The 10655-nt window shown below is 38.2% G+C and overlaps 1 protein-coding gene across 1 annotated transcript; it reads left to right on the forward strand.

The window, feature by feature from the left end:
* Positions 1-846: 846 nt before the first annotated feature.
* Positions 847-3444, forward strand: LOC113272916 (zinc finger MYM-type protein 1-like). The gene has a single exon (XM_026522703.1). It carries the CDS (start codon positions 847-849, stop codon positions 3442-3444), a length of 2598 nt encoding a protein of 865 aa, XP_026378488.1.
* The last annotated feature ends 7211 nt before the right edge of the window (positions 3445-10655 follow it).

Here is a 10655-nt window from a genome sequence, read left to right on the forward strand (position 1 = left end):
GCAACTCAATGTTAGCAGCTCCATTAATGGCAGCAGACTCGAGCTCCATTCAATCACGATCAACACGTACAACATCTCCTCCATCCTTACCCGAGTCTGGTAACTCCAGCAAGCTTATCCCACTCAACATTTTATTGTCCACCTTTTAGCAAACAACAACAGCCAGGGCCGGCCCTGAGGCAAAGTCAACGAAGGTTGACTTTGGGGCAGCAGCTAAAGGGGCAGCAAAAATAGGATTTTATCTAGGGGGTTTGTGATAAAAAAAATGAAAATGAAGGTTTAAAACATGAGTACAGAAAGTAAAAAGGATGTATAGGAAGATAAGTAGGGGGCATATTATGAATAAGAACTTACTTTAAAGGCCTTTTGCTCAATATATAATAAATATCATATATTACAGAGATTTTTTTCTCTCGATTTTTCTATCAAAATCTCGTCTTCTTCCTTTTCCCTTCCCTGCTCCTCTGTCTCTTCGTCTTCGGCTCTTCCATTGTTGCGACACCACCATCTCCACGGTAAGTAGAATCAAAACCCCAATTCAATCATGAAGCATAAGATAGATTGACATTTATATATTATAATTGATTTTGCATCTAATCTTTGGTTTTCAGTTAGTATAACTTAAGTGCATTTTTAGGGCAAAAAGTTTTAAACCCCCAATTCAATCATAAGAATAGATTATCATGTATGTTCTATGATTGATTTTAAATATTATCTTTTGATTCTCAGTTAACATTACTTAATTGTATATTTTAGGGCAAATTTTTTTTAATTGAACCCCCAATTTTTAGTGAAATTTTTTTGTTTGTTGTTCTTGTTTGCTGAGCATTTTTCTTTGTTGAATCAATGGAAGGTATGCCTCTGAAAAGAAAACAATCATCTGGATGTCAAAATAGGAAGAACCAAAAAAAGAGATTGGCATCTACTAAATCTCTTGCAGGTTCTTTTGATAAGTTTTTGATTAGGAATCAACCAATAGTTGGGAACGCCACCAACGAAGATGATGCTACAGCTGATAAGGGTATGAATGAGGGGAATGAGAACGATGGTATTGCTGATAATGGCATGAATGAGGGGAATGTAAGTGATGGGGCTGCTGATAATGGGATTGAGGAGGATAATGTGAATGTTGGTGTTGCTAATAATGGTGTTAATGAGGGGATTAAAGGTGCTGATGGTGATAATAGAGATAGAAATGAGGATGATGCAAACACAACAGCAAAAAATAATGAAGTTGGAAATTGTGGTGATAAGTTAACAGATAGAGACATGCTTGATCCAGGTAATTGGGAAACAATTGATAAAAAAATTGTTGATTTTTTGGTAGAGAAGGGTCCGGTAAGAGTTGACAATATCATATTCCCTAGAGATGACAAGAACGATTGTTTCTCTAGCTATCATTACTTTCGGAAATTGAGCAATTTTGAGAAACAAGATAGAAGATGGTTAGTGTATTCGAAAACTTTGGACAAGGTATTCTGTTTTTGTTGTAAATTGTTCATGAAAAGGGAAAGTAATTATCAGTTGTGCAGTACTGGGTTTAATGATTGGAATAACCTAAGTGGAAGACTCGCAAGTCATGAAAACTGTGGAGTGCATCATCGTTGTATGTATGATTGGCTTGAGTTGGAATTAAGATTGAGAAAGGAAAAAACTATCGACAAAAGAATACAAGAACAGATCAACAAAGAGAGAAAACATTATAAAGAAGTATTGGAGAGGATGAAGGATGGAGTGTTGTTTCTAGCGAAGAATGGTTTAGCATTTCGTGGCGATAATGAGAAAGTTTATACAAAAAACAATGGTAACTTCTTAAGCTTCATAGAGACACTTGGAAAATATGATCCCGTGTTAAAGTATCATCTGGAGAGCATTGAAAAGAATGAAATGCGTACTCATTATCTCAGCCACAAGATTCAAAACGAACTGATTTCAATGCTTGCCGATGCAACGAGAAAGCTTATTGTCAAGAAAATCCACGAATCCAAATACTTTTCAGTTATTCTTGATTGTACTCCTGATGTTTCTCGCAGGGAACAAATGTCTATTATCATCCGATGCGTAGATGTTTCAACAGCAAGAATCGAAGAGTATTATCTTGGGTTTTTGCGAGTGGAAGATAAAACAAGAGAAGGTTTATTTTTTGAACTTGAAGATGCATTAATCAATCTTGGGTTAAACATTGATGATATAAGAGGACAAGGGTATGACAATGGAGCAAACATGAAAGGAAAACATAAAGGTGTGCATGCAAGATTACTCGAGATCAATCCAAGAGCTTTCTACACACCATGTGCTTGTCATAGTCTTAATCTCATACTTTCAGATATGGCCAAGTCTTGTCCTAAAGCAAGTTCTTTTTTTGGATCCATACAACGTATTTATACACTTTTTTCAGCTTCAACCAACCGGTGGGATGTATTTAAAGAGGAGATTGGAAAGAAGGGATGGACACTTAAACCGTTGTCAGATACACGGTGGGAAAGACGTGTCGCAAGTGTCAAAGCAATAAGATACCAAGCTCCAAAAATTCGAAATGCTTTAGAGAGATTGCGAGATTCATCCCCTATCTCTCAAGAAGTCAGCACTGCCGACAGCTTAGTAAGTTTTGACTTGCATAATTTTGAATTTTATCTTAGCTTGACTATCTGGTATAGACTTCTGTTTGCTGTTAATACTGTGAGTAAGTCATTGCAATCTAAAGATATGGACATTGGTGTTGCTATACAACAAATGAAAGGTCTTATTGAGTTTTTTAAAGACTTTAGAGTAAATGGGTTTCAAAAGGCAATGGATGAAGCTAAGGAGATTGCAAGAGCGATGGGAACTGAACCTACATTTCGTGAAGTTCGTAACACCCGTACTACCGAACCAACATCAGGTGAGGAGTTTTTTAGAAAAAATTACTTCTTATATATAGTAGATAGTGCTATGTCTTCATTCCGAACCATATTTGAACAATTTCAAATGTACGAAGAAATATTTGGGTTTTTTTATGACTTGAACAAGTTGAAATATATGAGTGAGGATGAACTGATGAGTGCATGTGTTGCACTTGAAGCTTATTTGAAGCATGGTAGATCTAGTGATATTGATGGCAGGGAATTGTGTATGGAACTAATCGTCATGCGAATTGTACTACCTAGTTCGTGTAGTAAGACAATCGATGTCTTACAATTTTTACTAAGAATGGGTGGTTGTTACCCTAATGCATGGATTGCTTATAGGATATTGCTTACGATTCCAGTCACAGTCGCCTCCGCGGAAAGAAGTTTTTCTAAGCTAAAGTTGATTTTCTCGTATCTTCGATCAACTATGTCGCAGGAAAGACTAGTAGGATTATCTATGTTAGCAATTGAAAATGACATGGCTATGCAAGTTGATTTTAAAATTGTACTTTCTGATTTCGCATCCAGGAATGCAAGAAGGGTCATTTTCGAATAGATGGTAATCTGTGTTATTATTCAAATCGAATGAACTGTTATTATTATTGTTTTTTTGAATATATGTTCTGTTGAGATATTTGACAAGCTTGTGGAAACATTTGGGAACTTAATATATGTATTTATAGGCTTAAATATGACAGAAAATGAGGCTAACATAGTTTGTACACCACCTTATGCTCCTGACTGTAGTTTGCTGGGGGGGGGGGGCAATATTTTTTAGGTAAGCTTTGGGGCAGCAAAATGCCAGGGCCGGCCCTGACAACAGCTCGACTGAATCAATACTACCAACTCCGTCAAGTCCAACACGAGCTCGTCATCCAACTGCCTTCATATCTCTGCCAATAATAGAGTTCACATCTCTTCTTTCTCATTATTTATGTTGTACTCGATCTACATACAACGGCAGCAAAGCTCGAGCTCCACCAGTCCATGTTGGTTTTCTAGTTCGAGCACCACTTCTCTGTCTTGTTCTCAACATCGACCCAAACTTCGTTAGCTGCAAACCAACAACAGAAGATTCATACTCCTTCCCGTTCTTGTCTCCCTGTCTATCAACCATCTCCACCATTACAACGATTATCGTTCTTAGCAATCATTCCCAGCAATATCGATCACAGGCATCTCCATCTCCGACATCACCATCACTGTCATTAATGAAAGCAGTCCCTTCATACACAGTCGATATGCTGGTCACAGCAGACCAGGCTGGGAGCCGAGGTCGTTCAGGCTTTTTGTCAAGCACTTCTCGTGCAGTTTGCTGGTTATGCAGGTATGAAGCTGATGGTGATTCTCAGGCCATTCCATCTCCTTCCCTGCAACATTCTAGCACAAACCCAATGTTCTCAAACATACACAGGATCCAATTTCTGCAAAATCAAACCACTCAACCATAAAACTCAGTGACGGGAACCTCCTCCCTTAATGGAAGTGAAACAAACTTCTTCTTCTTGTTCATGTCACGACTTGAATAAACCTTCCAAGATTAGTTTAACTGGTTGAATCTTCAGTTCCGTCATGGCTTCTAATATCCCTCTTAACCCTTCGAGCACGAGCCTGGACTCATAGCTTGCCGGTGTGGACCCTTGGTGAAGCGTAAGTTGAACGTGAATGAACTGAGACGTAATGACCTTGTTACTTTTAGCGGAATGTAACAAGCCTTTAAACCCCGAGGTGTCCTTAGTGGACGAGTTATAGTCTCGTGAGGGCTTACGAGAGATATACCCACAAAACCTTTAAGCCAAAAAGAATAACAAATCAATTAGCAATTACTCCCTGGCGGCGCCGCCAATTTTGTGAGCGTCGTATACTCAACAAAATAATCAGATGTTTCCCACTAATTAACAAGTAATAAAGTGGTAGTAAGGATCGTTCCCACGAGGAGTAATGCACTAGATATGTCATCGAAATCAGCGAGAATATAAAAGAAGGATAAAAAGGATAATAAGAAAAAGATAATGAAGAAATCCTTCGCCGTTACTAACCGTTAACTCAACATTGTATCCGTTTATCTCTTGTTAGAATCAATTGTCACCAACCGTAAAATAGAAGGTACGCTTAGCTATCCCCAAAACTCACCGGATATGGAAGCGCTCGACTACCGGATTTTATTCAAAAGAACCACCTTGAGGTTCGCTTACAAGATGAAATTCCCCGAACGCATTAAGATTTATGAATTTAGGTTTGATCCCAGCAGTTAAACTCGGTACGCTCGGTCCACTTACTGGTGTTGTCTCTACTCGCAATTTCTCCACAAAATCCCTCCGCAAGGTCTTGCGATTTCTACTTGTATAGGAGGTAAGCGACAATTACGGATCTACTCAACTCTCTACTAGCATTTCAATGATTAATAGACTAGTCTAGTTGTCCACCTAAACCAATCTAAGAATCAATCATAAACCTTCGATATAGTAAAAACAATCCACAATGATTAACTTTAAAACTTGTAAATAATTGAGCTTCACAATTAGAACTTTGAATTCATCCTTAACAATAAAAGAATATAGAAAAGAGATAGTTCTCCCCCTAGGGAGAGAAAAACTGTGAGTAGAATATATCCCAAATTGTATCTAAGCTTCCCTATATATAGAGTTTTGTAACCTCTTCTTGAAGAAACTAGGAAACCTAAATAAGATAGGAAAGTGCACCTCCTTAATTGTGTCCGGTGCATCAAATCCCGGACGAGATAGGTCACCAAAGTCGTCAAAATCCCCAACAAAGAAGTCAGGTCCAAGGCTGCTTGTGTATGACAGAAGCCCAACCCATTTCTCGTCATTGTCTTGTCAATTCTGTGGAACTGACAACCTATTCTAAATTCCATCTTTCCCTCGGACTTGAACTCCCATTCTCGCCGTCACTTCCATCTCATCTTCTTCTCAGACTCGCAACTCAATGTTAGCAGCTCCATTAATGGAAACAGACTCGAGCTCTATTCAATCACGATCAACACGTACAACATCTCCTCCATCCTTACCCGAGTCTGGTAACTCCAGCAAGCTTATCCCACTCGACATTTTATTTTGCACCTTTTAGCAAACAGCAACAGCTTGACTCAATCAATACTACCAACTCCGTCAAGTCCAACACGAGCTCGTCATCCAACTGCCTTCATATCACTTCCATTAATCGAGTTCACCGCTCTTCATTCTCATTATCTTTGTTGTACTCGATCTCCATACAATGGCAGTAAAGCTCGAGCTCCACCAGTCCATGTTGGTTTTCTATTTCGAGCACCATTTCTCTGTCTTGTTCTCAACAACGACCCAAACTTCGTTAGCTGCATACCAACAACAGAAGCTTCATACTCCTTCCCACTCTTGTCTCCCTGTCCATCAACCAACTCCACCATTACATCCATTATCGTTCTTAGCAATCATTCCCAGCAATATCGATCACAGGCATCTCCATCTCCGACATCACCATCACTTCCATTAATGGCAGCAGTCCCTTCATACACAGTCGATATGCTGGTCACAGCAGACCAGGCTGGGAGCTGAGGTCGTTCAGGCCTTTTGTCAAGCACTTCTCGTGCAGTTTGCTGGTGATGCAGGTATGAAGCTGATGGCGATTCTCAGGCTAACTCCATCTCCTTCCCTGCAACATTCTTGCACAAATCCAATGTTCTCAAACATACACAGGTTCCAATTTCTGCAAAATCAAACCACTCAACCATAAAACTTAGTGACAGCAACCTCCTCCCTTAATGGCAGTGAAACAAACTTCTTCTTCTTGTTCATGTCATGGCTTGAATAAACCTTGCAAGATTAGTTTAACTGGTTGAATCTTCAGTTCCGTCATGGTTTCTAATATCCCTCTTAACCTTTCGAGCACGAGCCTGGACTCATGGCTTGCCGGTGTGGACCGTTGGTGCAGGGTAAGTTGAACGTGAATGAACTGAGACGTAATGACCTTGTTCTGTCTATAAAGTAGTCAATGAGAGCTGGTGGCCCTTAGTAACTTGAGAGGGTGCCTATAGTAAACCCGTTCCGAATCAAATGGTCGCCTTCCTTGACGGCCTCCAGTAATTCATAATGGGTTTCAGTTGGTTTCTTCTTGACACCCACACGACTGCCAATAGTGGTTTCCCATGCAATGAGAATCCTACCTCATTTGTGGCCAATTGGACGATTTCTTGTTCTTTTCCGGAATAAGCTCCAAAATTCCCATAAAATATAAAAGAAAGCTAATAACACAATTTCGCAAGAAAACTAGCTAAGAAAGCATAACCAATCGATACTTAGATAGGTGTTTTTAAAACACCTATAAGAGAGGCAAGGGATTGTAACAACACGAAAGAAGCTTCTGATGATTACATGGTTTGGTATTATCATTTTGGTTATCCACATGTGATCAATAATGATCCGGAGGCCCAACCATATATTCAAAAGGCTCTAGCACAAAGGAAGGAGGTTGAAGAGACCAAAGAGAGAAAGGGTCTATTTGGTCTGACTTGGAAGAAGCTATATTTCATGTCGGTAGTAATTTTGTTATCCTCATGACTTTGGATTTTAAGATTAATGTATATTATGAGATAATATCTTAACAATGTTTTTGATATGTGAATAGAAAGAGTGAGGTCGAGCTTTGGAAAATAGCATGACTTCATGCATCCGTAGTAATGGTGTGATTAAGGCTCCTCAAAAAAAGATCTTACAAGATCAAATAAGGAACTTGCATAATCGAACATGGCAGAATTGTATGAGGGGTTGGTCACGGAAGAAAGAGGCTTAATTAGAGGAGTAGAAACTCTCTTGGAGGTGCGAGTACTAGCCATAGTTAACCTTCACCTAAAATCGAAGAGACAAATTTTTAAGAGGAGGTTCACGGTGTGGGTACTAGCCAAAGAGGTGGTCGTGGTCGCGGTCGCGGTAGTCATAGTGGTCGTCGTGATGGTCTTAAAACTCGTGGTGGTGGTAGCACCAACAAAAGGGGTCATGGTGGTCGTCGTAGTTAGTTATGGTTATGTGTTAGTGATGGATATGTGTTAGTTGTGTGTGGTTAGGTATGAATTTCAACTTATGGATATTATGACAAACTAATAGTTGTGTGTTAGTTAAGGATTTTAGCTTATGGATATTATTTTTGAATTTGAACTTATTTCTGTTAGTTATCGATTTGAACTTATGGATATGTGTGTTAGTTATGAATTTTAGCTTATGGATATGTGTGTTTTTTTGTGATAGTTTTGGATTTAAAAAGATACAAAGTCAATTGCGGTTCATAACAAAATCTTGAGAAGAACCGTAACTTTAGTTATGGTTGGTTACTAATTGAATTTAAGAACCGTAAAACACACTGGAACCCAGAGTTTTTTAGGTCACCATTTACGGTTCATAATTAATCTGCGGGATGAACCGTAACTGGAGTTACAGTTTGTAACTCTTTTATGATAACAAACCGTAAATTACAATCACCAATTACGGTTGGTAACTCTTTAATACTTACGAACCGTAAATAACCCTGTAACTCAGAATCTTCATATGTGAGCAATTACAGTTTGTTTGGATTTTTGTAACCAACCGTAACGCTTTATCCAATTTTTTTGCAGAGTTAAGGTTGATTACCTCTGCCACTAAGTAACCGTAACTCTGGAATACAATTTTCTCCAGAGTTACGGTTCGTTTATTCGAAATTCTTATGAACCGTAACTCTAGAATTGAAAATTCTTCAGAGTTACGGTTCATGTATTGATTGTAGTTACCAACCGTAACTATTCTTTTCCAACAAAAAAATAAATAAATGTTTGCACTGACATGTCCTTGTTTGATTTGAAAATATAGACGTTGAAACCTTCAACAACTTTATTTTCAAAAAATAGATCCGTTACATAGTACATTATTTTTTTGTTATATATATATGCTTATCCTCCTTGCTAGAAGTTACACCTCCACATGAATCATCTCCTACCTTAAACTAGATTATGGCTCAAAACCCTTAATTTACTTTGGAAGAAGATTTATGTATTTGCCGCAACTATGTTCTATGTTATCCAAAAAGAGGAGAAGAACGACGGAGAGGTGGTTTTGTGAGTACAAGTTATTTGAGAACTCTTTTTGAAAACTTTTGTTCCGAAACAGGTAACCCTTATAACCGCGATGGAATTATGTTGTATGTTCGATATGGAACTATTCGGGATAACATTCAAGAATTTATGGCATTAGTTCGTATTATGGGTCAAATACGAGTAAGGGGTGAAACTGACACTGAAGTTTTAAAGAGCTCTATTCAAGAATGGAGACGATGGAAAAGGTCGATTTTTCAATACCTACCTCATTTCAACATCCTTAAAGACTTCTATCGCACTCGTAGACCTGGATATTAGTATCCTTTTAAGTCGCATGAATGAATGAGTTGTAATGTCATTTATATTTGTGATGGTTTAATGGTTGTAATGTTGGTTTAGTAATGAAGATGGTGTAATGGTTTTAAATGACTTATATCTGCTTGGTCTTAGTTGTCAGTTTTAGTTACGGTTGGTAACTAGATTATCGTGACCAGCCGTAAATGACAATGATAGTTAAAATATGTTTGTGAAGATAGTTACGGTTGGTAACTAGATTATCGTGACCAACCGCAAAATGACAATGAAAGTTAAATTATGTTTGTGAAGGTAGTTACGATTCGTAATGGATATCTTGTTACTAACCGTAAATAACCCTAAAACCTTGAATTTTACTCAAATTAGCTCAACCTACTTGGATTTTTTGTTAAGAACAATATAAATTGAACAAAATACTTCATTCATAACGTGAATAAAATAAATATGATATTTTTTTACTTTTATTCACATCACATTTAGTCAAAATACCAAAATAAAAAATATTCACCAGCCTTCACAACATTTACGCATCTGAATCATCAGTCATAACTCTGAATTGGGATGGCCTCGACAATATTATGGACTTCCATAATTCAATCCTTTCCTCAAATCGATTGCACCAAGACTTGGGGAGTTCACCGTCACAATCAAATTCCATCCTCAATGGAGGTAATGGGCTTCCTTCTTGCAATTGGAGGCCGATGTAATGATTTCCTTGCACGTGCCCAATGACAACAGTCTTTGTTGTTGACAAATCTTCGTCAAACTGTATTCTTGTTGGTGCAAATGTATAGCTCATGTCTCTGGAGATTAAATGAATGACGCAATTGAATGCTTGGCGAGTAGTTGGCCACATATAGGCATGCTCATCCAATATTGGCTTGTCAAAAATATATTGCCGATTAACCACCTTTACCATTTCGCGAAGATCTCATTTAACACCTCATCAGTTTCGTCTCTTTCAATTCTCATCATTGGCTTATAGAAGTCGCGGTACGTGACCACGTAATTCCATTAAGCATTTTCGCCTTACTAAGTAACTTGGTCACAACCCCACTCTTTTGCATCTTCAAAGGGTCCAAGTTGATCCACGAAGACGTGGTAACCACAATTCCCATCACCATGAACATCATTCGTGGCCTTGATATAATCACGAATATAGTCGGGGAAAAAAAAGAAGGTAACTTTCATAGAGAATGTAATAGTTCCGGATATATCGACCATTATCATCTCTAGGTGGTGGTTTTGGCACTCCTTTTATACGAAGCGTCACCTTCTCCTTCTCACCACTTGATGGAATGTTTTCAACCATCAGACTCTTTCCTTTGTTCCTTGCTAATTGTTTAAGACCAACTTTACCAACAAGTTTTTTTATTGAACTATCTTGGGAGGAA

The sequence above is a fragment of the Papaver somniferum genome, chromosome 4 (genome assembly GCF_003573695.1).
Source record: "Papaver somniferum cultivar HN1 chromosome 4, ASM357369v1, whole genome shotgun sequence".
NCBI lineage: Eukaryota > Viridiplantae > Streptophyta > Magnoliopsida > Ranunculales > Papaveraceae > Papaver > Papaver somniferum.

Coding starts and splice junctions, on each gene's coding strand:
- LOC113272916 (XM_026522703.1), top strand. CDS start 847: ATGGAAGGTATGCCTCTGAAAAGAAAACAATCATCTGGATGTCAAAAT.